The 15,571-nt window shown below is 38.4% G+C and overlaps 1 protein-coding gene and 1 long non-coding RNA gene across 2 annotated transcripts; one reads left to right on the forward strand and one right to left on the reverse strand.

Annotated features, from left to right (window-relative positions):
• Positions 1 to 33: 33 nt before the first annotated feature.
• On the reverse strand, positions 34 to 8,269 carry LOC111328615 (NAD(P)H oxidoreductase RTN4IP1, mitochondrial). The gene is made up of 8 exons (XM_022933091.2): positions 7,699 to 8,269; positions 7,260 to 7,328; positions 7,027 to 7,151; positions 3,224 to 3,272; positions 2,951 to 3,087; positions 1,498 to 1,681; positions 1,034 to 1,126; positions 34 to 381 (listed from the first exon to the last, which is right to left on the reverse strand). The coding sequence occupies exons 1-8, from the start codon at positions 8,104 to 8,106 to the stop codon at positions 247 to 249; spliced, it is 1,200 nt and encodes a 399-aa protein (XP_022788826.1). The 5' UTR covers positions 8,107 to 8,269; the 3' UTR covers positions 34 to 246.
• Positions 8,270 to 8,694: 425 nt separating this feature from the next.
• Positions 8,695 to 12,460, forward strand: LOC148725884 (uncharacterized). The gene is made up of 5 exons (XR_015990281.1): positions 8,695 to 9,396; positions 9,521 to 9,557; positions 9,948 to 10,007; positions 10,260 to 10,345; positions 10,667 to 12,460. It is a non-coding gene; the product is annotated as an uncharacterized LOC148725884 (long non-coding RNA).
• Positions 12,461 to 15,571: the final 3,111 nt, after the last annotated feature.

A 15,571-nucleotide genomic window follows, 5' to 3' on the forward strand; every position in this document is an offset into this window, starting at 1 on the left:
TCTTGCATGCCCCTTTTGCACAAATGCCAACTATGAGGTGTCTAACTTCTCTTTATTTTTAATTGAAACATCTTGACACCAAAGATGAAGTACATAACACATGAACTGAAGACTTTCTAATAATAAAAAATTCATAAACTTGTGGGAAAAAGTGGTTTTGATTTACTGATTAACTTGAATGTAGACCTCGTCCTTCACTCAAATCCTAAATAACAGCTTAAGACAGCAGTTTTGTGAAAATCAAACTCAAGTTTTGTTTCCTGTTGTATCAATAGAATCCATATTTATGACTATCTTTCCTCTGGCATGTCCACCTTCTAGTTTTGCATAAGCTTCTTTTGTCTTCGAAAATGGGAACACTTCTTGAACAACAGGCTTCATCTTGGGCATATGAAATGAAAATAAAAATAACTCAATCAAAGTTATGTTCTGTGTCCTTCAACTGATAGTGCAACATTGTAACTTAAACCCATTTCCATGTTTCGGGGAATATGTATTCAAATTTTAACAGGCACTGTTATGAGCTGGGTGAAAATACAACTAACTCACCACAATCCCTGATGAAATAAGAATAGTCAAGGTGACACAATGATGAACTCTTACAATATACAGTGATTGTAAAAAAAAAAAAAGCCAATAATCCTGTGATTTCAAGAAACAGAATTGAACCTCTTAGAAGTAAGGAGGGTTTGAGTTGCCTGTGGATTAGTATTCAATTCGACATTAATTCACAATCAGTCCACTACCTTTAATAAGATGCATGCTCTCTCCCCAGACTCATATGGCTATGTTGACCCCATCTAGTTTGCATATTTATTCCCCAATTACCTTATTCCTATATGAATATCTACAAGTAAAATGGTTTTGACTTAATTTAGCAGTGAACTAAGTAAGATTACAATCTAGATTTTTTGTAAAGTAATACCATTAATAAATGCACTGGTCAAGCCTTCATCTAAAATCATATGTGGTAAAAAAAAAAAAAAAAACTAATGAGTTTCCAGGGATGTAGAATCAAATATGTACTACATACCATCCCAGACAGACACAGTGAGCAGATGTGATCCAGTGCTGGACCATTTGGACTAAAGAAACCCCAAGAAACTAAATTTCCATAGCATAGTGCCTGTAGTTAAAAAAAATACTCTATTAACAAAGATCTGATGAACACTTGAGCCTAACATCATTCCCCTTCACCTTTGTGTTCCTTTGTTTGCTATAAGCAAACAACACTGTTGTCAAATTAAAGAGAAATATATAATGTAAAATTTGTACCAGTTTAACACTCATCAGAAGTGATTAACAAATAACTTCTCCCTATAATTTCCATACATTATCCAGCAAACAGGTAGCAAGAATTCTCCAATGTATTATTTAGAAGTTATCTTAATCAAATCCATAAGGAAATGTGTATCAGCTAGGGGGAAGAATTGACAATTAGATTCTTGGAGTTGAGGATTAGGTTTTTCTCTACTATCAAATATTTCATAATTTTACCTCTGGAATAGCAGTTGATGCTAAATTTTGCCCTGCAGACAGGAGTCCTAGACCAGTACCTAGTTTATCAGTATTGTTCAGGACAGGTGGGGCTAGTGTCACAAAAACCGATCCTTTCCAATTTGAAAGCAGTCTGGCATACTGTCTGCCCACATCTCCAAAAGGATCAAGAACTACATCAAAACTGAAAACAAATTAAGAAACTTCACATGAAAATGACAAATAAGCTTTGGCCATTATGAACTGCACTTAGAATGAAATGCCATGATTATGTTCAGCAAAATGCTACATACATAGCTTACAGCCTTGAGTAAACAGATGGTCTTATGAAAGACCAATTGAAAGGTGTTGGAAAAAGGAGTATTGTAAGCGACTGGACTTGCACCTTGGAATTGATAATCACATAAGTATTTCAAAGTGCACCTAAACCCCCAATTTTTTTTTTTTTTTTGCTTAACGAAATAAGCATATTTTTTTGGAGTATTTCTGTGCAAAAATTGTTTTATTTGCTCAAATCTTCAATTTTCTGTGCCCAGTCAAAATATGGAAAAGCAGCGGCCATTTTGGCTCATGACCTAGTTTAAAGAGGAAGGGTTCTAACGGGTAATGCAACGTCAAATTGAGAACACGAAAGTCTGCATTTCACACATTTTCACTTGTTTGGGAAGGTTGTTGTCAATATTGTCCGAAATATGCCGACTAGGTGTCTTGTATGAGAAATGTATGAAGCGCAATACCCTCTTGCAAATTTCGCATGTTGCTACATCCTCCTACAACTCACTTAGTCGGCATATTTTCAGACAATATCGACTACAACCTTCCCAAACAAGTGAAAATGTGGGAAATGCAGACTTTCATGTTCTCAATTTGACGTCACATTACCCGCTAGAACCATTCCTCTTTAAACTCAGTCGTGAGCCAAGATGGTGGCCGATTTTCCATATTTTGACTGGGCACAGAAAATTGAAGATTTTAGCAAATAACAAAATTTTTGCATAGAAATACTAAAAAAAGCCGCTTATTTCCTTAAACAAAAAAATTTGGGGGTCTAAGTGCACTTTAAAACTTGCTTGTCTTTAATGCTCATACTCTGATTCCAAAATGGAAACTGTTATAGGTATCAATTTACAAACAAGGAGAAATTTGAGATCCACTCATTCTGTTTAAGAATGTTTTGTAACTGAGGTGTGTCATGGGCCAGATGAACTCTTTCAAGTGGTGCTTGTTTAAGTGAATTTAATAGACATGTTTTGATCCTTGAACTCCTGGTCTATATAAATAGTAAGGACCCATAAGCACATAGCTTGGCAATGATGTCATCTATGTTTGCCCCTGTGGTGAGATAGCCAAATAGATGTCCCAAATTTCATTAGTCAACCATCCAATGAAATCTCATTCAGTTTTGCATTGTGCTACATTCTACTTTATCAAACCCAATACATCAAGTTCTCACCTTCCAGCCATTTTCAGTTCATCTTCTAAGTTAGATGCAGTGTAATCAACTACATGATCTGCCCCAAGACCAGCCACAAGCTCAACAGCATCACTGGAACAAGTGCTTACAACGTATGCCCCCCAGGCCTTTAACAGCTATGAGAAAGGAACAGAGAGAAGGCCTCTGAGTGTGTACATGCTCTGCCACCACAACACCATACTCTCCTCTGTGCTCAATGCCTGAGATTACCACCATTAACATAAAAATTTGACAAGTACTGCCCAGTAATACCTGTATGGCAAAGCTTCCTATTCCACCTGAACCACCAAGGACAAGAACACTGAAAAAAAGACATGACATTATTATCCACTTTCTGGACACTTACTACTACCAATACACACCCCACGGTACAACCTTCAACAGACTTTGAGAGCAAAGACGTTAAAGATTTATGAACACATTTTAACCTTAAAAGTTGAAGTTTCTAACCAATACTGACCTGTATTTCCCAAAAGACTAACAGACATGTATTTTTCAATGGTTATACATGTATATACTGTTTTATTCGTCAATGAGCCGAGACCCTAAACTTTATTCTGTTTTAATCTGGAAGGTTCTTAGAACATGTAAATTGAAAATACTCGGCTGTAAGCTGAGGCCATATTCAGAGAATTCCATTCTCGAACAAACTGAAATGAACGCAAAAGTTTCGAAACAGAAAAGAGTTTTAGTGCAGTATTGCTGTCAAAAACAATTCTGAGATAACCAGAGAGTAAGTCATCAGAGTTGCTAGAGGAAAGATCAAGAGAATCTCTTTAATGGAGAGCTCGAGATGTCAGTGAAACGCAACGATGGGCCATTACACTCCAAAACATCCACAGCTGGATGAGAGATTACTTTACTGGTTTACAGAGCAGAGAAGCCAAGTGAATGCAAGTTTTCTTTTTACGTGATTCGCAAATTTCAACACCGTAACATGTGACGAGTTGTTTACCAATCATGGGAATGGGCAATTCTGATTGGTCAGTTTCGAAATTCTTAAAACACTTTGGCAAGATCTATACACTTGTTCAAAACCTGCAGAATCTCTAAAATACTCTAGACAGCATGGAAGACAAAGTAATCTACTCAGAAGAAATGTCAGAACTAGCGGATGAGGAGGAGATGGATGACGAATTCCACGCCGATGCTGAGGGCAAGCAGTGAGCCGTATTTACTATGCACTGAAAACAACAAACCCCTCCTTTGAAAGCAACCACATAAATAAAGTCAATGACCAACTTCAACTTGTTTTGTTATTTACTTCTGCATGTAATATCTCGGCTTATAGACGAATATATATGTTTCCTTCGAATTTGCAGTTTCGAAATATTATGTTTGGACCGCCTCCCAGTTAGCTCAATGGATAGAGCGCTGGACTGTTGTGTGGGAGGTCGAGGGTTCGAACCCAACACTCAAGGTCTTAAAATAATTGAGAAGAATATGCTACCTTTCTATGACATCAAGAAATGGTTAGATATTCTAGTCTTCTCGGATAGGGACGAATAAATGGAGGTCCCGTCTCCTGCAGGGTTAGGGGTAGGAGATGTTAATTTCCCACACACGAGATTACTGTGTGATGGATGTCCTCCCCTGGGGTGGGATAGATGGGTTTGTTGGAGCTTAAACCTCATAGGGGACCCATGTCCTATTGTTTCTGCTCCAGTACTTGGTACAAATCATTAAATAAATAAATAAACACTCGGCTATAAGCCGCAAAACCCTTCTCTGGCTTAAATTTTCGAGATTTTGGTAAAATTTTGTTAAAAAGTCGCCCGGCTTATAGATGAATAAATACGATAATATATAGATTACTTAGCTTACATGTACATAGTTTTTACATAATTTTTGTAGATCACACTTCTGATGTTTATCTTTTTATCATATTCTTTTTGTATTCATGCAATCAATTCAGCTTCTCAGCTGCAGTGTTATTTTAATAGCCACATCACTCTGTCTATATTGTATCTATCTATTTATCTATCTAATAGCCGCATCACTCTGTCTATATTGTATCTATCTATTTATCGATCTAATAGCCACATCACTCTGTCTATATTGTATCTATCTATTTATCTATCTAATAGCCACATCACTGTCTATAATGTATCTATTTATCTATCTAATAGCCACATCACTCTGTTTATATTGTATCTATCTATTTATCTATCTAATAGCCACATCACTCTGTCTATACTGTATCTATATATTTATCTATCTAATAGCCACATCACTCTGTCTATACTGTATCTATCTATCTATCTATCTATCTAATAGCCACATCACTGTCTATATTGTATCTATCTATTTATCTATCTAATAGCCACATCACTCTGTCTATTGTATCTATCTATTTATCTATCTAATAGCCACATCACTCTGTCTATATTGTATCTATCTATTTATCTATCTAATAGCTACATCACTCTGTCTAAGGTATCTATCTATTTATCTATCTAATAGCCACATCACTGTCTATATTGTATCTATCTATTCATCTATCTAATAGCCACATCAATGTCTATTGTATCTATTTATCTATCTAATAGCCACATCACTGTCTATAATGTATCTATCTATTTATCTATCTAAAAGCCACACCACTCTGTCTATTGTATCTATCTATTTGTCTATCTAATAGCCACATCACTCTGTCTATATTGTATCTATGTATTTATCTAATAGCCACATCACTCTATCTATTGGATCTATCTATCTATCTAATAGCCACATCAGTCTGTCTATATTGTATCTATCTATTTATCTATCTTATAACCACACCACTCTGTCTATATTGTATCTATCTATTTATCTATTGATCAATCAAGATCATTTGTTTAAATGTAACCAAAACTGTATCCTCCTGTATGCATCGACTTAATCAGGTTAATCGTACCAAACATATTTTTTAACAAACATACCCTTCTGACGATTATTAATTCTTTAGTTTTTTGGCAAATTGTTTTATTGTTCAAGTGTATGGTCAAATACCTCCATGTGCAACATAATGAAATTACAGAGCATACAGAACTTTGCCTGTCGCATTGTTTGTGGTGTGCGCAACTACAAGCATGTTAAGCCTCTTCTTAAAGAACTCAACTGGCTCCAAGTGGCAAATAAACTATATCTTCGCAACACCATAATGACTTTCAAATGTATGACAGGACAAGCTCCAAAAAACCTCTCCTCCCAATTTATCAAACGCGACGAGGTCAACAGTTGTAAGACCAGAAACTGCCAAATGTTGCATATTCCCCTCTTTAAAACTAGTAGTGGTCAAAAGACCCTTTATTTTAGATCAGTTAATATTTGGAATAATCTTGAGCACTCTTAAGATTATTGATTCCACACACATTTTTAAGCATCACTTAATACAATACGCAATAATTTTTGTAGATTAATATTATGCATTACATATTATATTGTATTGTCATTATTAAATTGTATTGTCATTATTAAATTCTATTGTCATTATTAAATTGTATTTATTTAGGATATTGTCTTTGAAAAGCCTCATTGGGGAAAGTCAATAAAGTATGTATGTATGTAATCTATCTAAGGACAAATACAAAAAAACTTGGACCAAGTTTCTAAATAATCCTCATGTAAAAACAAACACCACTTTCCCTAGAACTATTTTGACAGGACATATCTATTATTTAACTAATAGCACAGAGCACAAGGGGATGTACCTTGAAACATTCAGAAAACTTTTCAAGGTCACCCATAGTTATAGAGAATGAATATTCAGGGTGATACCTCTGACACAACTATATCATATAGTTTCCTGTCCTTGACAATGAAAAAACATAAAGGTGCTATCTACCTTAACCAGCCCATCCAAGATGATAAATAATTTCTTAATGAGATAAATTTCATCTGACTTGCCAATGAAAAACATGCGAAAAACTGATCCTTGCGAGTGGAGGGCATTTAAGCAATTGCAGAAAAGACCAGATTCTAAATTCCTGCCCCAGAAACTAGTTTGGCACAACTCATTTCCATATAATGTTTTCAACTTTCCTTTGTGCAATTACTTTAGATGCTTTACTTGCCTTTTTTTGTGGCACTCGTTTGGTTTAAGGCCTGCTCTGCTGACCAGAGCTGTCCACACTGTGCATGCTACATATGGTAGAGATGCTGCTTCTTGGTGGGTCCAGGTCAAAGGTTTCATGGAGATCTACTGTTCAATATTCCATGACAGAAAACAAAGCTTTTAATACCAACAGCAATGAATTGATCTACACTTCATCAACATTTTTTAAAAAATAAACTAGAATCAAATTACCTCATCTTGGCTGGCAACTACAAATTCAGCATGTGTCCCTCCAGAAATTACACTTGGAGTTCCCCAAACCTAGGCAAAGGTGGAGAATAACAAATTATTTAGTCTAAACTGTACAAAAAATCAACTAAATCAGTCACCTTGAAACTTTGACATCCTCTACCTCATCGTTGGTTATATTTGAGGCGCCTCTTGTAATCTTCTCAAAACTTATTTTAACTTGGCATTTAGTATATTTCAATGAACAACTCAGCTCATTTCTGATTTCATACTTATTACAATAGCAACTACAGCCAAATTGAAACGTGTATTAATAATCATTACAAGTTTGACAGTCTCTCGCCTTGGAACACCATGCACTGTCTATTCACAGTCAGCCAACCAAAGCAAAATTACAGCTTCGTGCTTGAAAAAGATAAGTTTAGTGTACACGATATTTTACCTCATCCCCTTTTTGAAATCGTCTGGCCAACCTTCCTGTTTTCAACACTTCCCCGGAGAAATCTCTTCCTAAGATCAGCGGAAATTCGTCCACCTTTTCAGCCTTACGCCATAAATTTAACAAAGTTTGACCGTAACCACTTCGCATTCTGTAGTCTATTGGATTCACAGAAGCAGCGCGTACACGTATTAAGATATCTGTTGGTCTTTGAAGCTTGGGTAGTGGTACATTTCTCAGTTCTAAAACGTCGTTGGAACCATATTCGTCAATAGTCCATGCTTCCATTGAACGGGTGATGCAAAGTGAACGTGAAAAAGAAAGTATACAAGAACGCAGATATTTAAAACATGTCGGATGATTTGAAGCAAGACTTCGGCGTAGGGGACGTACAGCGCAGTTGGACAACATTCTGTTCGCATCAATCAAATTATTGACGATCTGGGTTCACTACTCTCCTAACTACCGATGAATTAAATTAGAACCTAACGTCTGCCACTCTGCAACTGTGAAAAAACCAAAGCATTTTCGCCGAAAGCGAACCTGATCATTCGAGTCGCCATCTTGTTTTAACAGATCCGGGGGCAAGTAATTCATGGCAGTCTCGATATAGACTCCCTGTTACCCAGTCTCCATATAGACTCCCTGTCACCCATTCTCCCTGTGTACCCTGTGTACCCTGTGTATCCTGTGTACCCTGTGTACCCTGTGTACCCTGTGTGCCCTGTGTACCCGTGTGTACCCGTGTGTACCCGTGTGTACCCTGTGTACCCTGTGTACCCGTGTGTACCCTGTGTACCCTGTGTACCCTGTGTACCCTGTGTACCCTGTGTACCCGTGTGTACCCTCTGTACCCTGTGTACCCTGTGTACCCGTGTGTACCCTGTGTACCCTGTGTACCCGTGTGTACCCTGTGTACCCTGTGTACTCTGTGTACCCTGTGTACCCTGTGTGTACCCTGTGTACCCAGTGTACCCTGTGTACCCATGTGTACCCTGTGTACCCGTGTGTACCCTGTGTACCCGTGTGTACCCTGTGTACCGTGTGTACCCGTGTGTACCCTGTGTACCCTGTGTACCCGTGTGTACCCCGTGTACCCTGTGTACCCCGTGTACCCTGTGTACCCGTGTGTACCCTGTGTACCCTGTGTACCCGTGTGTACCCTGTGTACCCGTGTGTACCCTGTGTGCCCGTGTGTACCCTGTGTACCCTGTGTACCATGTACCCGTGTGTACCCTGTGTACCCTGTGTACCCGTGTGTACCCTGTGTACCCTGTGTACCCTGTGTACCCGTGTGTACCCTGTGTACCCTGTGTACCCGTGTGTACCCTGTGTACCCTGTGTGCCCGTGTGTACCCTGTGTACCCTGTGTACCCTGTGTACCCTGTGTACCCGTGTGTACCCAGGTTACCTTGTGTACCCTGTGTACCCGGTGTACCCTGTGTACCCTGTGTACCCTCATCAACCAAGCACAAGAAGACAACATTGAAACGGGTATAGATCAAGAATTAATATTGAATTACGACTTACAGTAATGAGTGTATGCATGATGGTTTTCATAGGTAAACGTATTAAGAATAAACATTTTATTGTCCCCATACAAATGCTGTAATTATGATTGTTCAAAAAGTGCGATTGGTTGATTTGTGTCTAGGTTACTTTGATCCAGTTGTCGTAGAGGAAAACGCAGGAGAGGAAATGGTGAATGTTTTTGTTTGTTTCCTCTATTAAAATAAGTGTGGTCAGATCCAGTTTTCCGGCTATAGGCGAACCCAAAGGTGAATCCTATTGCATTTTAACAGGAGTAAATTTTTGTCTGTTCTAGGAGCTTGATGATATCTTTTTAGTAAATGCGGTAAAAGGTGAGAATAGAGTTATGACATTATTAATTTACATTATACTATGATATGTTTTGGCATTTACTAAAAACATATAACAGCATGATTACATTTATATATTTTGGCAGAAACAAAGCTCGCGCTTGACGTATAAAAGTGTTAAAGATATCTCATGGTATTTATTTATGCCAAATATCACTACAAATCATGATGTTACCCAGCATACTAACAATACGAAAAGTTGAATTGTACGTTCCAGTCACTCAATTTTTAACATGTGGTGACATTAATATTTTGCACGCACGAAATTGTAATAGCGGGTTTTTTTTTTTACTTTAAATGTCTTCGATCTTTTCTTCCTCTTTTCTCTTTATCCACCCTTCCTTGGTTCTTTTTATCTTTGTTTCCCTCCAGAAACAGAAACCATGGACAAACAAAACAAACCATCTGGCTCTAAAAAAAGATCAAGAAGAGGTAGAATTATAATAGGGTTTTCAAGTCCCGCTTCCCGCCATTTTTTTTTTCATCTCAGTCCCGCCATCCCGCGCCATGTTACGTCGGCCCCCCTCCCTCTGGAAAACTGGGAGAGGAGACGTCTGTCATGGTGTGTTGCTTGTCCCGCGTGTCATACCTTGATTGTTTTTGAAAATATTTTCTCATCGTAACTTGGTTAAGTTTTCCATGTAGGGGTATGTCTAAACCAGATTGATCATTTCGTTAATACAGGAAACATACTGGATAGCCTAAAGGACTACCTTACAGAAAAAGAACAGAGTCTGCCTGCTAAACGATCCAGGAAGAAGAAGTCAAAGGTAATTTGCTGACAGAAAAACAAGCTTGGAATCGTATATATTGCTGCTTAGAAAAAGATGGATCTTTTTCAGAAAGAAAAAATTTATGACCATATAAATGGATGAGATGCCACTAACAGTGGCCAGAGGGCAGAACTAAAATTTCGTGAAGTAGAAGTTAAAGAGAATTAATCTGAATTATTCGCATTTTTAGAAGTAAACAGTCACAAAAAATAGACGACTTTAATATTGGTTTCTCTGCAACCAAACATAGCAATACGCCAATTAAGTATACAGTTAGAACTATTTCTGAAGGAATGATCATTTTTGTTATCTTTTCAGTGATTGGGAATTTCATCTGAAGTGCGGGAGAGAAACCAACGCCATTCCATGATCAGGGTGACTGTCATCATTGCATATTGCAGAACTCTGCAACTAAATACAACACACATCCAGCAATTTTTTCGAAAATTTATATATTTCTATACATATATATATATATATATATACATGCAGAAAACAATTCTCCATGTACATATTTGATACTTCAAGTAAAACTATTGCTGGCTTTCAGAAAAAGATTTTCTTCCCGACGTTTGTAAGCTTCAATGTCCTATTGCTGTAAGTGGTGTTACTAGAGGCCATTTCCTTCCTTCAAAATGTTATAAAGTGTTAACGGACATGAATTAGACAAGAAGAAATTCTAGACATGGAATATTAAGAACATTTTTTAATTGTCACATTAAAACTCTTGTAAAATGCCGAAGACTAATGTTAGTTAGGGGAGTTACGTTACAACATTATAAGTAAGTTTTGTTATATAAAAACTTACCTAAAAAAAATAAAAGAAAACAGTAACATTCTACTTTAAAGGGGGTGACAAACATTTAGGGGAACAAATAACCCAGAAAGATACCGCGATGGTTAGGGATGGAAAAGATGAACATGGCTTGGAAACGACGAAGTTGAAAAAAAATAGGTATCAGTTTTGCAATACGCACAAACCATTTGCTAGCTGCCATAAACTATGGCATTTCAGTTCTTGATAACTAAGCGAGTTCGGACTGATTGTTCTAATGCCATATCAAATGGTACTATCTACAATACAAATATAGTAAACATTGAGCAGTCTTGACTTCCGCGATGATATTTAGAAAAAACTATTGCTTTTGAAACAATTTTCAGTGTTAAGAATCCAAATAATAATTTTAAAGGCTTATTGTGTGAAATTCAAGATATTCTTTTAAGGCAACAAAATCGCGCGAGGATATGATGGGCAATGGGCAACACGCCCCTTAATTGTCTGTGTAGTACTCAGTTGCCTAGTAGAACAATAAACTTCGTTGATCATACATTGTGGCCTGTGTTTTCATCTGATTGAATATAAAGTGAAACTGTTTTGCAATACGCACAAAACATTAGCTAGCCGCCATAAATCACTCATAAAAGTTCGCGTTATATTAATCTGGTTTTTAATCAAGGGTAAACATGATTTTGAACTATATTAATTCGACATTCCAACTTCGACATTTTGTTATGTCATAAGTCATTTCGGGATACAATGATTCGCAACTGTAATTAAATTGTAACAAATAAAAAAAACGTAAATCATAAGTATCGTTAAATTATTCTCTTAATTTCTTCCTTTGTACCCCTAAAAGAGCGTAGTTAATTGAAGTGGAATGGTTGGGGAACCATTTGTTTAATTTCTGTTGGCTTTTTTGACGTAACCGTGCACAACGTTCAATTTGAACTGACCGACCAATCATCTCGGGGGGACTCCCATATAAAAGGGACTGGGATGCTCATTGTCTCGCTTAGGGCTGTAAATTTCAAGATAATGGTCTCACTTTGGGTGTTCTGGGAAAAATTGAATTACATTTAGCCGTAAAGGTATCTTTTAGGGTTGCACGCGATGAAAAATATATGTAAAAATTCTTTTTTTCAGGAGCCTATTACTCAAGAGCCAATTGCTCCAGGCTTTATTTACTCGATTCATGTTATTAAATATTGAAATGGTCTCCTTTAGGGGTCTAAAAACGGTTGGGCCACGCATACATTCGTCTCCTTTAGGAGTTTATTTCAAAATTCGAGACGAGCATCCCAGTCCATTTTATATGGGATTTCCCCCCCGGGCTGATAAATTCATAAGAAGTTATTCATAATTCATTTGTGAACACACAGAGTACACATGGGTACACAGGGTACACAGGGTACACAGGGTGCACAGGGTACACACGGGTACACAGGGTACACACGGGTACACAGGGTACACATGGGTACGCAGGGTACACAGGGTACACAGGGTACACATGGGTACACAGGGTACACAGGGTACACATGGGTACACAGGGTACACAGGGTACACATGGGTACACAGGGTACACATGGGTACACATGGGTACACAGGGTACACAGGGTACACAGGGTACACATGGGTACACATGGCTACACAGGGTACACAGGGTACACATGGGTACACAGGGTACACAGGGTACACACGGGTACACAGGGTACACACGGGTACACAGGGTACACAGGGTACACACGGGTACACAGGATACACACGGGTACACAGGGTACACACGGGTACACAGGGTACACACGGGTACACACGGGTACACAGGGTACACACGGGTACACAGGGTACACACGGGTACACAGGGTACACACGGGTACACAGGGTACACAGGGTACACACGGGTACACAGGGTACACACGGGTACACAGGGTACACATGGGTACACAGGGTACACATGGGTACACAGGGTACACAGGGTACACAGGGTACACAGGGTACACAAGGGTACACAGGGTACACAAGGGTACACAGGGTACACATGGGTACACAGGGTACACAGGGTACACAGGGTACACAAGGGTACACAGGGTACACAAGGGTACACAGGGTACACATGGGTACACAGGGTACACAGGGTACACACGGGTACACAGGGTACACATGGGTACACAGGGTACACAGGGTACACATGGGTACACAGGGTACACAGGGTACACATGGGTACACAGGGTACAGTGGGTACACAGGGAGAATGGGTAACAGGGAGTCTATATGGAGACTGGGTAACAGGGAGTCTATATGGAGACTGCCATGAATTACTTGCCGATCCGGGCGCGGCGTCGGTGCGGCTACTTGACAGTCTGCAATAACAGTGCAACCACAGGTGACCTACGCTCTGTCACAGGCTCTTCACAGTGGATTATTAAAGAGTTTGTATAGTGATTTAGTTGGACTTGCTTTTGAGCTCCGTAAATGTAAAGTTGTGTGAAATAATCAAAGAAATAAAGTCTTACCTTCATAGAGAGTAGTCTGTGTTGTTCTCCTCGCGATTTGAGGCCGTTTTGATGTTTTAGCTTGACGCCCTAATCACCACCGAGTCAGCGTATCGCTGAATATTTTTACGAGTTGTGTCGTATTTTGACGAGCCCATAGGGCGAGTCAAAGTACGAACAACGAGTAAAGATACACAGCGATACTGCACAACAAATCGTCTAATGAGAGATTTAGTATCCAAGACGCCGGCGTACGCCAAATTGTTATTTCAGTGCGGGAAAATTTCGCGGATACTTGTTTTGTTACTTACTTCTGCATGCAATATCTCGGCTTGTAGACGAATATATATGTTATATGTATATATATGAATATATATGCTTCGCGTAATATTTGTACTCGTCTCGGGCGCTTTTTGAACTCTGCAAAGCACAGTTGGATAATAATGACCAGTTATTGTAATGTTCTGGTCTGCACAGCTTCTCTGAATCAAAATATAAAATTGGTGCTTTAAGGATGAAATAAGATGGGTTACGATTTTTATGGTCCATGGTTGTTTGTTAACTTTTTTTTTTTTTTAATTATTTTGTTGCTCTAATGGGCTCACCAACTTCAACGAAAAGATACCGAGATGCCCCTCGAAGGAATTTCTTTTTCTTTTTGTTTCCTTTTTTCAACTCCCTTAGGAATGAGAAAAAAGCCTTCAATTCATGCATAATACTTACATTGGCGAACCATAAATCTCAAATTGGGAATAAGAAATATTGTTTTTGAATACAAACAACTCATTCATATCACATTAAATGTTGCGATCTTTAATCACTGCGTAACAACTATTCACTAAATTTAACCCTATTGCTTGGTTTGGAGAGCTGCCAATGACGTAAGAGATATCATCTACCCAAATGCAACAGACCAATCAAAACACAGAGCCAACCGGTGGGAAAGCGCGGCGATGTGGTAATACTACCAACAAAAAGCGCGGGAATTGTCATCTTCACTTCACGCTACGCTTCTAAAGCTTCATTGGCCTGGGTCGACAACTCCACTTTTTGATTGGTTAAAGCAAAAAAAACGTTTGCTATGATAATGGGCATTTATAAAGAGTGAAATAAATGATGAACCAAAAGCAAACCCTAAAGCAGTGATTTCTCCTAGACAATGAACTACCTCTAATAAATACTACTCATAAATACCAAGATTTAAAAACTTCTAGCCATTTTCTTCACAGGGTCAAGCGTTTGATATTTGAAACAACTCAAATACTTAAGTTTGGCATAAATTTTACCCCTTAAAACCAATATTTTCTCCTTAAACGGTGCCTTTCGGTTTGATCATTTCTCGTGCGTACAAATACTGCCACATAGGACGCCGAGCCTTAGTTCTCGTGATTCCGATATTTCACGAACCCCATCCGACTACAGTCCGAGTAGTTGTTATACTCTCCGCACACGACAGGCTTCCAGCTCTGACGTTATCTGTACGCACGAACAATTACCTTATTTTCTTCTGAAGAGTGCGGTACAAATTCAACTAAATCTTACAAATATGGAACAACGGATCACAAACCAATTACAATGCAATAGTAAAATTGTCATCACTTTAGATAATAAATTCGTAACTCACATTCACGTTTTAGATGATTACTCAAGTTCCTTCTAACTCGTGTCACTTCAATGATGTCAAAAGGAAAGAAACTTAAAATGCAGCACAAATACAACAGCAATACCAGAGAAATTCGGAAAGACACGTTTTCTCGTCCGCTTGAACGCCAATTAAAATTTCCTCCACGTTTTTTTTAACACTGAACACTCACCCCACTTGATCTCGTTGCCAGATCTCTCACGCTCTGGATATTGATTCATGCCTTGATCTGACCATAACTTCCAAATCATGCCATAAACCATATTTCCACTCAACACTTTCCGTTGCCAATTCTATAACTAATCAGGTCA

Source organism: Stylophora pistillata, chromosome 8 (genome assembly GCF_964205215.1).
Source record: "Stylophora pistillata chromosome 8, jaStyPist1.2, whole genome shotgun sequence".
NCBI classification, from domain to species: Eukaryota; Metazoa; Cnidaria; class Anthozoa; order Scleractinia; family Pocilloporidae; genus Stylophora; species Stylophora pistillata.